At 36.0% G+C, this 16,958-nt stretch overlaps 1 protein-coding gene across 1 annotated transcript in view; it reads right to left on the reverse strand.

The window, feature by feature from the left end:
• Nucleotides 1-2,345: 2,345 nt before the first annotated feature.
• LOC106877334 (A disintegrin and metalloproteinase with thrombospondin motifs 16) overlaps nucleotides 2,346-16,958 on the reverse strand; it is a 126,227-nt gene continuing 111,614 nt past the window's right edge. Inside the window, exons 14-16 of the mRNA XM_014926209.3 lie at nucleotides 16,467-16,518; nucleotides 9,069-9,242; nucleotides 2,346-3,829 (exon numbers count right to left, since the gene is read on the reverse strand). Coding sequence (XP_014781695.1) covers nucleotides 3,741-3,829; nucleotides 9,069-9,242; nucleotides 16,467-16,518 — 315 coding nt within the window. The 3' untranslated portion in view covers nucleotides 2,346-3,740. The remainder of the gene's footprint in view (nucleotides 3,830-9,068; nucleotides 9,243-16,466; nucleotides 16,519-16,958) is intronic.

A 16,958-nucleotide genomic window follows, 5' to 3' on the forward strand; every position in this document is an offset into this window, starting at 1 on the left:
GCAGACAAACGAAGGAGAGTGAGGGTCAAATAAACAGACACTACCAATCATACGTAAATACACACATATATATGTACCTATGGTTACCAATGACCTCATTCTAATTGGCGGGAATTATAAGTTTACTTTCCATTTCTCACACCGTCCTTCACCATCGAGACATCTTTCTCAAATACGATCAACAAACATTTATTCCCTACAAACTCACAATTTGTAGGGAATAAATGTTTGTTGAGTTTTTTTTTGAAAATCTTTTCGTAAACCTTGAGATTAACACCTGCATCATTACCTACCTAACCCTAACAAACCCTAACCCTAACACTCTAGTGAAAATCGTACAGGTGTTAATCTGAAAATTTAACAATCTTTTTTAAAACACTTTTACTTACTAACATCTTTTTTTATTTAGTGTGTGTGTTGCCCATATATATTTAGTGTGTGTGTTGCCGTCCTATCTCATGCGAAAAGGAATTACCCTGCTATGTATAATCAAGGCAGCGCAAAAAGTTGTTTTGCACAAGCATTTGTATAGCCAATTAGACGGATGAAATTTACGTACACTTAATAATGTTACACAAAACAGCCTTCACACTTTCCCTATTAATTTCGTCTTTTGAATTATGAACATATTTACCTCATAAGGGTTTTTTCATTGTAAGGCTTTCTTTTTTAGTTGATTTTCACCTAGCAAGACTTATCGTAGATGGCGTAATAAGTCACACCCGAACAACGTCGGGTTATATTGCTAGTATTCAATAAATAAACCTGGCATATTTACTGCAACTTGTTTTATGGGCCCAGGAAGGGATGCAAAGTTGATACAAGTCACATTTAAACTTAACAAACCTCCAGAACTTAATTAAAGAATCAGTTAGCACATTATTATTATTGTTATTATTATTATCATTATCATCATCATCATCATCATCATCATCATTATTATTATTATTATTATTATTATTATCATTATTATTATTATTATCTTCATCATCATCATCACCGTCATTGAGAGAACAGTGCATGCCATCAAAGTAACACTGGAATAAAATATACAAAGCCCAGTATACCCACCATGACTACCCATCTCATAAGGGTAGAATGGGCGCATGCATCACAAGCATATGTGCACAACATGGTGATCTAATATCAAGATAAACAGTGCATGACCGTGCAGGTGGGACCTAGTTAGAATTTTCTTCATCTTGAGCAGTTCATCCTGCTCAAAAGGTCCCTGAATAAGGGTTAAGGACGTTGAATGAAACACCCATGTTTCCAAAGGTGAATTATTAAAACCCTAAAGAATTCCTCTCAGCACATGGCTATGATGCTCTCCTATTACTTTGCTTGTGATTAGAGATGTGCATATCATCAGCCACCAAGGGAAATTCTCAACTGGTTAAGGTCAAACAACTGACAAGCACATCTGTGGTATTGAGCAGAATATTTACTGTAGCCCATCTTTTATACCAAGACAAAACATGTACATGATAACACTTCCAATCAGTTAAGATCGAAAGCATTGAGAGCCAGTGCCTGGTATTGCATCAGAGTATTTATTATTATTATTATTATTATTCTTATTATTATTGAGTGACAGAGCAGTGCATGCCATCAAAGTGACACTGGGGTAAAATATATAAAGCCCAGTATACTCCTCATGACTACCTGAAGACCAAACACATGCATCACAACCATACATGTTCAACATGGTGATCTCATATCAAGATATGACCTTGCAAGTGGGGCCCAGTTAGAATTATTTTCCTGCTCATCCCACTTAAAAGGTCCCTGAATAAGGGTTAAGGATGTTGAACTATGTTTCCAGAGGTGAATTATTCAAACCCCAAAGAATTGCTCTCAAAGAATTGCTCTCAAAGAATTGCTATGATGTTCCCCCACTGCTGCTTATGATCAAAGATGTGCATATCGTCAGCCACCAAGGGACATGTTCAACTGGTTAAGATCAAACAACTGACAACTGCAGTATTGAGTAGAATATTTGCGGTAGCCCATTTTTTGCACCAAGTCAAAACATGTACATGATAACCCTTCCAATCAGTTTCAAATTTTGCCTAGCTTGACTTTGCCTTTCATCCTTTTGGAGTCAATTAGATAAGTACCAGTTATGCACTGGGTTGATGTAATTGACTTAATCCCTTCCCCAAAATTTGAGGTCTTGTGCTTCCAGTAGAAAGGATTATTATTATTATTATTATTATTATTATTATTATTATTATTATTACTAGCAGAAAGACCACTCTCTGGGTGGTTTTTTGCTAGCCACTTGATAATATTTTAACATTTGATTCACATTTCTAATAATTTTTATATTTTACAGCTAATTATTTCTTTGTATAATAGTGCTCACTTGCTTAGTAAATATTGCTTTCACTATTTTATCAGTCATAATCTCTCTTTTTTTAAACAAGCTTCACGATAGTCCAACAACAGAGGGAGAAGTAGTTTGTCAAGTTTACCTTCCCCTCAAAGCAACATAGAGATTTTAATTCAGCAGCCCATTTGCAAGCTTTGCAGTATGTGTGTGAGAGAGAGAACATTGCAAACAATGTATGAAATAAGCATGAAATGAAAAAATCGTATAAATAAAAGGGCATTACTACAGATGTATACAGCCCCGACTTTGTTGCCTCATTATATCCAGAAAAATGGATACTTTTTAACAAAATTTCTACAAATACCGCTTAGATGTTGTGGCTTCAGAGTATATAGGGATTTACGGAGAAAGAATTTTTCCGATGGGGTGAGGAGAGAGGACTCTTTTACTCATAACTTTCAGGAAGATGGGTATCTTTTAATGAAAATTTATGCAAATCCCTTTCAAACAGCATAGATTACAATTATAAAGAAATTTGTGGGGAAAGGAAAGTTTTTCAGGGATTTTCCTCATTTTTCTTAAACCACAGCCTTCGAAATGATGGGAGTGGGGGCATCCTTGTATGAAAAAAGTTTTGTAAACTCTTTTTTTTACACCCCTCCCTCATCATTCCACTCTGGACCTATTTTGGCCAATTTTTTTTACACTTCAAAACCATGGGAAGAATATTTGCGATAAAAAAAAAATTGTATTTTCAGAGGGAAAAGTGATTTAAGGGCGATTCTTTATCACTCTCACATAATTTTTGCCAATACTGACCACACCCAGCTAACTCAATCTCTGATTCTTGATTTATATTTATAATTGAAAAGCAAGTGAGATCTATGAAAAATATAATAATTATTGATGGATTGAGGCACTTGCAAATAGGCCTCTCCAGTTAATACAGCCATAGTAAAAACATGCATACAACAATGTAGTTTTAAATAGGAGACATATATACACAATAATATAATTGACAGCAATATACATCACTACATACACTTATACCATTATAGTTTAAAACACTAATATACATTTCATGACATAGCTGACAACAATACATCACTTATTGAAACGTATATACACTAATATAGTTCAAAACTGGAATGTACTTTCATATACATCACTTGTATACACATACACCAATATAGTTTAAAACTGGAATATACATTCATATACATCGCTTATAGTTTATAGTTTAAAACAAATATACATTCATTTAGATATACATATACACAACAATATAGTTTAAAATTATATCTGTTTATGAACATACACACACACACAACACATCAGTTAAAAACTGGAATATGCATCCACTTATACACACAACTACTGTTCATCTGTTGTTTCTTTACTTTAGTTAGAAGACATAAAACAATGTTACATATGTTATCAAAATAATGAAGCACCAAAATTTCATCAGATTTGCAGCAGCAGAATTTGTGGTTCCTGAAATAAATGAAAGAATTTATGTAAACAAATGTTATGTTTAATTTGGTGGAGAGAAATTGTGGGGAAGCTCACTGTATATGTGTGTGTGTGTGTGTGTGCGTACACGCACATGTTGTGTATGTGTGTGTGTGTGGATTTCACACTGACAACTGGTGTTGGTTTGTTTACAATCCAGAAACTTAGTGGTTTGGCACAAATTGACCCCAGTGCTTAAAAATAAGTACTAGAGTCAATTTTATCAACATCCTTCAAAGTGATACTCCATTAAGGTCACAGTCAAATGACTGAAACAAAAGAACAGTAAAATAAACATACAAACATATATGTATGTATGTTCCCTTGCACACATACACACAAATAGTCAGGCATGGGTGTTATCCTGCACACACATGTGGCAATGCGTGTTGTTTACCTACACACACATATTGTCATGTATGTGTTTACCTGCACAAATGCACACACATGCATACAAAGTCGAGCATTTGTCTTCGCTTTCACATACATGTGTAGCCATATACATTCACATACACACAAACATGTAGCCATTCATGTGTGCTCATATGTGCATACACATATAGCTATATATGTGCGTTCACCTGCACACACACACACATACACAATGAGTCAAAGTGCACAACATTATCCTTTTCATCTAATTTACAGTCTTGTGCCAGTAAAATACAACTCCATCATCATCAAACAGGAACTGATACCTACCTGTCTATCAATCAACTGCTCTGTGTGTGTATGTATATATACATATGTGTGTGTGTGTTTATATATAGATGTGTGTGTAGGGGTGGTGGTGGTGGTGGTTTGTATATATACATGCTTTAAATTCATTTATAGGAACCATTTTTGAATCAGCACATAGAAGCTCTTTTGTTATTATGCCCGCTACAGCCAAGTAATTCCAGTTTGCAATAGCAATTTTATGGGATAGTTCTGAGTTACACCATTATAAAATAGGATAAATATAGTAATAATAATAATAATAATTCAAGGATGGAATTTCATAAATATTTCAATGTATTGCTATGCCCATTTCCACAAATCACATGTTCTTTGTGACTGTAATCCACATCCATAAGATGATTACAATATAATTTGTAATATCCATGGACATTATGGTAGGTTGTTGTACATGCATTGATCTCTTCAGGCAATATAGCATTAACCACCATAATATCTATGGATATTACAAATTATATTGAAATCATCCTATGCGTAGACTTGAAAGAAATGAAGCTAGTATGCTTCACTGGATGTGCAATGTCAGTGTGCATGTATGACAGAGTATAAGTGTCTTGAGGAAAAAGTTGGGCATAAAAGGCATCAAATGTGGTGTGCAAGAGAAACTACTGCACTGGTATGGTCATGTGATGTGTATGGATGAGGATAGCTGTGTAAAGAAGTGCCGATCTTTAACTGTGAAGAGAACCTGTGGTAGAAGTAGACCCAGGAAGACATGGGACAAGGTGGTGAAGCATGATCTTTGAACGTTGGGCCTCATGGAGACGATGAATAGTGACCAAGACTTTTGGCAATATGCCATGCGTGTGAAGCCTTGTCAAGACAAATGAAATCATATCCATGGTCGAAGTTGGTGTCACATAACTGGCACCTGTGCCAGTGATACAGGAAAGCACTCATGTTGGTAGTATGTAAAAAGCACCCTTTACACTCTTGGAGTGGTTGGCATTAGGAAGGGCATCCAACCATAGAAACCATACCAAATCAGGCTGGAACTTGGTGTAGCTCTCTGGCTTACCAGTTTCAGTCAAACCACCTAACTCATGCTAGCATGGAAAATGGACACTAAATTGCTGGGTGTATAAAAGTTAAAATCAGGCGAAAATACATGCATAATAGAATTCCATATGTCGAACCGTCCATAAAAACGGTAAAATTTGTATACAAAGCATTTCAAAATAAATACAAATAGAATAGAATGAAGTAAAAACAAGGAAAAAGAAAAAAAACTATGCATAAAACAGTCATTTTTCTGACCATATTGATACATTCTGGGCACCAGCATGGTCAGAAAATACAGAAAGAATATGTCTAAGGAGTTTTTAAATACAACACTCAAGATACACTTCCAATTGCATACCCATTATAATTAGAGCAACAGGCTATTTACCAACCAGCTTGAAGCAAAGTGTGGCTGAACTTAGGTTAGTAGGGAGAGAATGCAACTCATTAATTCATATGCTACAAATGATCAAAATATTTGGGACAATAAAAATCTGCAAGTGCTTCTTAAGATTTAAAAAATGACGAACAAACTAAAATGAATAAGATGCTTTGCATCACAATCTTAATACCAAGCAGGTGATTATCAAAATTAACTTTAAGCTAAAAAGCAAAGAGAAAACACACACATACATGAGGTAATATAAAATGCAAGTTTTCTTCCACAAGTTGTATACAAGAGGATGTTGGGAAACATCATAGTGAAAAGAGCACCACCCCAGAAAGTGCTAAAATCATTCTGGTCAAAGATCAAGAACAAAAGGCTAGATTTTAATCAGAATACCACATTGCTAAACAGAGTAATACAAGAAAACTGCACCAACATCAACAGTAAAGACTGTATGATGAATATAGAAACTTTTACCAAAGCAGAGGGAAAGCTACATAATAGTGATGCACCAGGAAGAGACATCTAGCTACTGGTACATGACATTGATCTTATATAGAAAATCAATAATACACATATTTAAAAGAACTATGGAGGGACAGAGTGATATACCAAACTGACTTGCATGAACAAACATTGCCATCAAGAACCAAATCATTCTTCTGGCAGAGAATTATAAGCTTATAAATTGTATGAACATTATGTACAAACTGTACTCCAGCTGCCTGAACCAGTTTTTTCAAGATCATTGAAAGTCTAACGATATAGTCACTAATGAGCAGAAGGGTGAAAAGAAAGGAATGTGAAGAAACATTGTGACATATGGCTTGATTCCAGAAATGCATTCAATCCCATTCCTCATTCATGGTTATTGAAGTTACAACAGTTAGTAAAAGTACTTGCTGCCTTAGTTTCTGCCATTGAAAAGTAAATGAAGACCTGGTGCACAATTCTCATTCTTTTGACTGAAAGTGCAATGATGTTATTAATATTTCAACAGAATTATTCTAAGGTGATAGTCTATTTGTGCTTCTGTTTATTTTGGTCCTAAATCCACTGTTATTTTTTTGCTCTTGAAAATCCAGTGCTTATGTCTTAGGATCTACAACGACAAGAGATTCCAATGTAATCCTTTCTTTGTGACTGATCTAAAGATCTTAATCAAAACATTTTCTGTTGATATAAGGATGAAGTGTTCATATTTAACAATTGGATGCATAAAACCTGTTCCCCAAACCCCAAACTTTTGCTTCAAAGGCCTTTTGCCTACTCTTTTTCATAGGAAAAGCATTACAAATACCTTAGTATTGATGAAAATATATCATACAAAGTATGATATATATGACCAAAATATATTAAACCAGACTAAGAAAGATATAGCAATCAGAACTTTCCACTTAAAAAAAATACCTCACAATGTATTTGCAGTATCAGTACTAATATCAACATTTGGAATACTTGACTGGGCTTTGGAGGAAATCTGCTTTATAGACATTAAAACCTACAAGATCTTGGCATCAGCTGCTAATTTCCACAGAACTAGCATTATTAATAGATTCTATCTCAGAAGAAATGAGGAAGGAAAAATCTTAACATCAATGCAGACAGCATTCAAATGCTATAATTTATAGCTAAGATGGTACCTGTTAAACAATAGTAGCAAAAATAAATACACCAGCTAAGAGCTCAAAAGTGAAATGAACAAAATCCTGCAACCACTGTGACATGATGTTGTTGCTAAAACAATATACAATGCTGTTCTATATTTAAGAGATGAGGAATTATGTACATTATTTACATTATTTACATTTGATGGATATTATTTATATTTGACAGATATTTGACCAAAAACTGTGTGTATTCCATCCCATGCAACTGTGGTAGGATATACAAAGGTGAAACATGTTGCCCCCTCAAAATAAGGGTAGACGAACATCGCAAATCTGTGACATGAGAAGATATTGATAAATCAGGTATAGCTGATCATGTATGGAAAAATGGAGACCACCTTCCCCTGTGGGAAGAAATTAAAATAATAGACAGAGAACACTACTGGAGAATACGAAAACTAAAAGAAGCAGCACATTTGCTAGGACACAACAACCTCCTAAGCAGACTGAGTGCAGATGTGAATAGCATATGGGAACCAGTATTAAGGAAGCATAGGAAAATATTAGATTTATAAGCCCTAAAAATTCACTCATGGGCATATGGCGTAGTGGTTAAGAGTGCGGGCTACTAACTCCAAGATTCCAAGTTCGATTCTGGGCATTGACCTGAATAATAATAATAATAATAATAATAATAATAATAACAACTTAGAAAATTACCTTAGGAATGAGAACCCAGGTTCGAAATTTCCCCAAGACACCTGATGAAGGCTGGAGTGTATATCAGTCAAAACGTTGTGTTAAAAACAAACAAGATGAGGACAAATATCCGTCAAATGTAAATAATGTAAATAAAGAATATACAATGCCATCCACAAAAAAGATTTCCCTGGTAAAAATATAAACAACACTTTTGCTATTGAATACATACATATCAACACAAGGAATAATGGTGGAATATTCCCATCAAAGCTTCTACTGAGTGCAATATAACAGACCTGATAGTTATTTGGGACAGAAAATAAAAGTTGTGTACATTTATAGAGGTTAGGTGTCCAGCATATCTGAACGTCTCTTCCAAAATCAGCAAGAAGAAGGATATCTATGGACAATGACTTTAAAACCTGTAACTCCTCCACCCAGATTATATATGTCTTAGCCACAATCTGGAGAAGTTAAGATTATTGGGTGAGGAAAGAGACTTATTGATACAAACATTACAGATACAATCTGTAAGTGGATCTGTGAAAATATGTTTGATATGTCATTGTTGGTATCCAAAACAAACATACATACTTAAATACATACACAGCAATGTTTTGTCTTATTGACAGTATCTAAAACTTGTGATCAGCAGTTCCATAATTAGTCATTCACCTCTCATTAATAGTTTACTTCATTAACTTGTGGTGTACAAAGACAATCTTTATCACACAAACCATTTCTACTTTCTTCAGGTTCCACATTCACTTTTGTTTCTTACCTTCTTTGTTTGAATTACATGCTTTGCAGCAATGGGCCTTTTGTAAGTTCACATCACAAAATTCTGGAGCCAATTCTAAAAGTTGTGTACAGTTCGATGGTACAATCATTTTGTCACTGCCTGTAAATTTCACCGTAAACCGAAGATTCTCATTATCTCCAAATGGACATTTCTCTGAAAAGATGGGAAAATGGAATGAATGAATAACAGGACGAATGGGAAAATCTACAAGAACATGATGTTAGTTTCAATTCCACTTTACTGTATCAGTTATAATATATTCTCCTACAACCTCTCTTTAACCAATGCCTTGTGAGTGTAATTTGATGAATAGAAACTGTACTTGCATGTGTATGCGTTTGAGAGAGCAAGAGAGGAAGAGGTAGAGATATGGGGAGAAAGGAATAGAGGTAGTTAAAAGTTTTCTTATGACAGCTTCTCTTCACTGCCTATTACTTCATTAGAAATCTACGGATGCACATACGCACATAATAGAGAAAAATGAAACAAATATGGACCACTTGCTCCGAAACACCACCGAGTGGGGAACACTTCTCAAAAATAACCTGCAGTTGTTTCCTTCAAAATTTCTACATGTTCGAAATGTACATACATCAAGGTATATTTGTAGAAAATTTCACGAAAAAATATTCATTTTCCTGGAAGTTAAGAGGAATTTTAGTGGAATTTCCGAAAATTGTCCCCTACCCCCACTCCCAAAACACTTTCACCGAAAATTTTTGTATATTTGGAATCTACATAATAAATAATATATGCATAGAAAATTTCATAAAAAAATATTCATTTTAATGAAAGTTTTGACCTTCCAAAGTTGGTGGGTACAACTCTGTAATTATGCCACATTGACGAACATGAGTTATATTTTTGTGAATGATTGTGTTTACTTGCACGTGTATGTGTTTGAGAGAGCGAGAGAGGAAGAGTGGGAGAAAGGAATAGAGAATGGGAGCAATGTGTATGTTGTTGTCACAGATCACATGTGTGGTTGTGTGTTTTTACGTATCAATGTTATGAAAAATAGGTAAAGAATACTGAGTGGAAAGTTTAATCTATGACTTTGTATGTATCACTTTCTCTCTCTCACTCTCCCTCTTTTACTCTTACTCTTTATATTATATGTTGAGCACGTGTGTAAGAACGCCGTTCCAGGTAGAAGGGAAGAAATATAAAAGTTGCTAGAAACAATAGCTAAATCTCCCTTAAATCGCACAAAGTAAATGGAATTTAAAATATCTAATTAATGCACTGGAAAGTTCACATCAAGAAAATTCCATTAATGTAAAATTTTTTACGAAAAAGTAGAAAATGTGGATTTCTATAGATGCAACACACACACACACACACACACACACACACACACACACACACACACACACACACACACACACACACTCACAAACTCAGCTATACTATAGTTATAGATTGGTTGTTGCTAAATACTCTGAAATTCTTATAATTCTGCATAAGGATTGTTGGATTTACCTGTCATACATGAGGATTTACCTGGGATTTGTATTCTACTTACATTTTCTGGTATCTACTTGTTTGAGATTTAACCTTATTCCTTTATACTGAGTGTTTACTTGATATGTGCCAGGATTTTTAATCCCGTTTTTTCTTTATCATCATCATCATCATCATCATCGTTTAACGTCCGCTTTCCATGCTAGCATGGGTTGGACGATTTGACTGAGGACTGGTGCAACCGGATGGCTACACCAGGCTCCAATCTAATTTGGCAGAGTTTCTACAGCTGGATGCCCTTCCTAACGCCAACCACTCAGAGAGTGTAGTGGGTGCTTTTACGTGAAATAATAAATTTCTAAATCTCTCAGAGAGACTTAAGCAGTAGGAAGCGGTCCAGCTTCCTAGGGCTAAACAGTAGTATATTCCCTTATTGGGACTGTCATGTTAAGTTGGCATTATACATACAACTACTTTATATATATATATATATATATATATATATATATATATATATATATATATATATATATATTTTATTTTTTTATTTACTTCAGTCATTTGACTGTGGCCATGCTGGAGCACTGCCTTTAGTTGAACAAATCAACCCAAGGACTTATTCTTTGTAAGCCTAGTATTTATTCTATCAGTGTCTTTTGCAGAACTGCTAAGTTACAGAGACGTAAACACACCAGCATCGGTTGCCAAGTGATGGTGGGGGGACAAACACAGACACACATACATAGCTGAACATTAGAAGCATCAGTTGTGGCGTGCAAGAGAGACGATTGCGCTGGTATGGACATGTGGTGAGAATGGAGGAGGATAGCTGCGTGAAAAAGTGCCACACCCTAACAGTTGAGGGAACCCGTGGAAGAAGTAGGCCCAGGAAGACCTGGGCTGAGGTGGTGAGGCAAGACCTTCGTACATTGGGCCTCACCGAGGCGATGACTACTGACCGAGACCTTTGGAAATGTGCTGTGCGTGAGAAGACCCGGCAAGCCAAGTAAGATCGTTGCCAGTGCCCCTGGACTGGTTCTTGTGCGGGTGGCACATGAGATGCACCATTTTGAGCGTGGCCGTTGCCAGTACCGCCTGACTGGCTCCTGTAGGATTTTCGAGCGAGATCGTTGCCAGTGCCCCTGGACTGGCTTGTGCGGGTGGCACATAAAATACACCATTTCGAGCGTGGCCGTTTTCGTGCGGGTGACACGTAAAAGCACCCACTACACTCTCTGAGTGGTTGGCGTTAGGAAGGGCATCCAGCTGTAGAAACTCTGCCAAATCAGACTGGAGCCTGGTGTTGCCATCCGGTTTCACCAGTCCTCAGTCAAATCGTCCAACCCATGCTAGCATGGAAAGCGGACGTTAAACGATGATGATGATGATGATGATGATATATATATATATATATATATATATATATATATATATATATATATATATATATATATATATATATATATACTTTATTTAAAAGCAGCAGAAATATAACAAAAGACTGTTACTCTGAGTTTCACGTTCCCGTTCATCCGATGAATGGGAACGTGAAACTCAGAGTAACAGTCTTTTGTTATATTTCTGCTGCTTTTAAATAAAGCATATTACTCTACTTCTGGTATTTGAGTACTCTTTTTATCCACCTTGTTGCACATTTCATGTGCTTACTCCGGTATATATATATATATATATATATATATATATATATATATATATATATATATATATGACGGGCTTCTTTCAGTTTCTGTCTGCCAAATCCACTCACAAAGCTTTGGTCAGCCCAATGCTATAGTAGAAGACACTTGCCTAAGGTGCCATGCAATGAGACTGAACCCGCAACCATGTGGTTGGTAAGCAAGCTTCTTACCACAGCCACTCCTGTGCCTATATATATATTATATATTGAGTGTTGGGCCTCTCAGAGGTAATGACCAAGACCTTTGGCATTATGTGGCATTATGAAGATGCACCAAGCCGAACAAAATTGCAGTCGGGGCAGATACTGGTGTCATGCAAATGGCATCTGTGCCAGTGGCACATAAAAAGCCCCCATTACACTCTCAAAGTGATTGATATTGGAAGGGCATCCAGCCATAGAAAACCATGCTAAATCAGATTGGATCCTGGCACAGCCTTCCAGCATGCCAGCCCAGTCAAACTGTCCAACTCATGCAAGCATGGACAACAAATGTTAAATAATGATGATGATGATACATACATATATATATATATATATATATATATATATATATATATAGATAGATATATATATATATACATATATATATATATAAAAGAAAGGAATGAAACAGATGGACTACAAGTGTTTCATAGCAAAGTAATGCTTGTTACTTAAGTTGTAAGACACAAAACCAGCTTAGCTAATCTTCAGGTCCAATTACCTCTGCATTATTTACATTGTTGTGTGGAGACTAACATGAATTTTTCATTTGTTCCTCTCCAATGTAAAGATTGTAGAGATAATAGGACCTGAAGATTAGCTAAGCTGATTTTGTGTCTTACAACTTATGTAGCAAGTTATAAGACTTTGCTAAGAAACACTTGTAGTCTGTGTTTTATCTCTTCAACACATCTGTCTAACAGACACATTTTGTCCAAGCCAAGACAAAATCAAAATCATCACTGTCCCCATTGTAACTTCATAGCAAAATTAATACCTAGGTTCAAATATTCATGCATTCATTGCAAATAGATGTAGCTTCTTTTACTTTTAATCCTTTCCTTCAAACATTCATTGGTCAAAATCGATGGGAGTGACCATCATTATTTAAAAGGTTTTATACCAGAAATAAAGAAGCAAATCCAGCAAACATCAAAAATGTCTGAATGGAACAGTATGGCCAATACTCCTTACTACTGGAGGACTGAGAATGTTACATCTAGTTTATAGTCTTAGAGATGTAAAAACTGGTACAAAATTCATGGATGAAAGCACACAGACCAAATCCAGAAGAAAGGAAGTAGGCCAGCTCATTTAGATTATCAGAGTCCTTCGGATATATTTGATTGTAGGGTGGAGGTGGGGTAAGGGCAGGGTGGGATTGAAATATTGGGGAGGTGCGCGGGGGTAAATTTTAACATTATTTATGGTCATGTATATGCATGCTTGTGTATAGGCTTGTATGTATATATATATAAATGCTAGTTGTGAGGGACAAAATTTATACTTGCTCCTCAAATGTAGAGAGGAAAGCACTGATGGGAGAAGAACTAATTCTTCTCTTAATTTATTAAAATATACCTGCACTTCTGAGGGCTAGAGGAAAAAACTTCACATTTAAACTTTTGGTAGACACCTGGGTGAAGGAGTTCTATATGATTTTAGCTGCCACGTAGAGTCTGCATCTCCTAAAGCTGTTAAGGTAATGGTTGCACTTTTTTAGTATTTCTCATTTGATGTAATGTATTTTTCTACAATGTCCATACATATCTCATCTGAACTGTGACATCATATTTCTCCTGAATATTAAATGACGACTTGTGGTTGTTGAACCTGGTCCTGAAGAGACCTTTCATTACATCCGCATATTCCCATGCATTGTCATTCTCTAACATCCTTCAACACTACCTCTGCGTCATACGCTGTTTAGTGAGTATGTGGTGTTACTGCTACATGAGAAGCATGCTTCTGTGTTAGGTTTAGAGTTATTTACTAATATTTTCTTTATACTAGCTGTACAGCTAAAGAGAATCTCAAAGTATGTTTATGCATCCAAGGAAAATACTTAACAACTAAATTAAGAAAGATTGTAGCTATACAAGTTTTTACATTAAAGGAAAATAAAGACATAAATCATTTGGCATTATGGTGGTTTTTTCCTTGTTGGGGGCTAAAGTTGAACATATAACAAATCTTATCTTTGAAACGAGTAGTGGCCTGGGCTGTGGCTTTGAAGATTTTATTTGAAGATAGCTTGGAGACTCTTAAGTTAACTCCCTTCACTAGGTTTTTGAAAACTATAGCTAGATTCCTGTTTTCTTTACATCTCATCAACTTGACTTTTCTACTGATGTCAATAAAATAAGGAGCAGAGAAAATGCTGGAGTTGATATAAATGACTAAAACCCTTGAAAACAATGTCCCTGTATGACCACAGTCTATTTACTGAAACCAGTAAAAGATGTGTTTTCTTATGATTATTTATTATATAATTACTACATTTGTTGGTGTATAAAGGTACTTCCACATAAGACACACTCCTATTTTACAAGTATATTTGAACAAATTTAATATGTTTCATCATACACTCATTACAGATATATTATCGTGATTTTGTAGGAGAACATATATTTTCTCTTCGTTCAAATACAGGGTGGCACATGAAAAAGTAACCCAGGTTCTGTAGCATAGTGTAAATATAGAAATAAATTTATACACAAGAAAAAGCACTCAGCCTTTCGTTTGCAACACTCAAATCCATGATGTGGCCACATTAGATGCAGGGCAATTTTTTGATACATTTAAAAATTGCCAAAAAAAAAAAAAATCCTTATGTGACAGCAAATATGGTAATAAGTATTTCTACTTTTACTTAGATTTTACACACTTTTTTTTATTGACATCACTGAAACATTTGTTACAGGAGATGAGAATGCACCTTGGCCATTGATGTTGTCATAAGTCTGTACCCCTATTCTGCTACTCAAGTAAATAAACATTAATGTCATTAGAGTGTACCATCTCTGCCATGCAGGTAAGTCAACATTAATTTCAATAATAGTTTGTATCCCAGCTCCTGTACCCAAGTAAGTGAGCAAGTGAGCATTAATTATATTTATAAAAAACAGATGTTGTCATCATAATCCTCATCATCCAGTGTTTAAAATCCAGGTTTTGTCCCCGTTAATGGTGTGTGTGTGTGTGTGTGTGCCAGATCTACCTCAATGCCATAGCAACCACCCTCACACCATCTCATCATCTTGCCCTGTTTTGGGCATCCTCCCTTCTCAAGCCAACCCTCCCAATCTCCTCTTCCACCTGTCTCCTCCACATTTTCCTTGGTTTACCTTGTTTTCATGGTCCATTTACCTCAAATTCAAGCACCCTTCTCAGAACATGCTCCTCATCCCTCCTCAATACATGCCCATACCACTGCACTCCATTTGCCCTTGCCAGCTGTTGCACCAATTCCTCCAACCCCAGCATCCTCACCAAGTCCTCAGTCCTCTTATCAAACAGCTTCACCCCACACATTTCTCTCACCATTGCTCTCTCAGTCCTTCTCAAAATTACCATCTCTCTCTCTCTCTCAGACACCATGTCTCACTCCCATACAGCATTGCAGCTCTCATGCAACTCCTATAGACACTTCGTTTTGTCTTTAATGAGAACCTTTTCCCATATAACAACACTCCACATTCCCTGAACTTCACCCAGCCAAGTCTTGCTCTTGCTGTCACAGCTGCTTCACATCCACCACTTACATCCACCCTATCTCCCAAATAACAAAACCCTCTCACTGTTTCCACCTCATCACATAGCATTTCCACTGGTTCTGCCAGCCCTCCAACTCCTTTCTCACATCTTCCACAAACAAACTCTCTTGCCAGTCTGGGGTTCACCTTCATTTTCGTACATCTACCATGAACCCATTTCTCACATCTTGTACACAACACCACACTTGCCATTATCCTCCTCCCACATACACTACATGGATCCACTTTACTCACTAACACTTCTCATTCCACCCCACTCACTATCACCCTTGTCTTCCCGAAGTTTACCTTCAAACCCTTGCTTTCAAACACTTCCTTCCATTTCCAAAACTTCTCCCTCAATCCTTCCATTGTCTCACTCATCAGAACAAGGTCATCCACATACAGTATCTCCATTATCAATCCCTCTCTTGCATTGTCCATCACCACATCAACCACTATTGCAAAACTCACCATCCATTTTAGGGGCTGTGATATCATATACGCATTTTCCAGATACGCACCACTGAAACAGATAAGAAACATTATATTAGTATATGATAGTACGATGACATAAGCAAGGTGTATTTATAATTTATTTAGTAAAGAATACCAATACACTTTATATATATACTAGCATACCCATGGTGTCAAAAATGCTGACAGTTTTATTAATTATAGAAAATGGCACATCAACACAATGGATAAAATCATTGCTAAATGTTAGTAATCTAGAAAATAAATATACATACACAGAATTGAAGCATTTGAAGTATTGTTTACATAATGTGTGTGTGTGTGTGTGTGCTGTGTGTATATATATATACACACACACACACATATCACCCCCCCCCCCCCCCAAGCAAATTAGCAACAAGGATGTCCAGATATCAGTGCATTTCAAGCGGCTCCATTTAATCAATCAATGCAAACATTACATCAATTTGAAATAAACCACTCTCCTCA

Source organism: Octopus bimaculoides, chromosome 5 (genome assembly GCF_046866305.1).
Source record: "Octopus bimaculoides isolate indiv1 chromosome 5, ASM4686630v1, whole genome shotgun sequence".
NCBI lineage: Eukaryota > Metazoa > Mollusca > Cephalopoda > Octopoda > Octopodidae > Octopus > Octopus bimaculoides.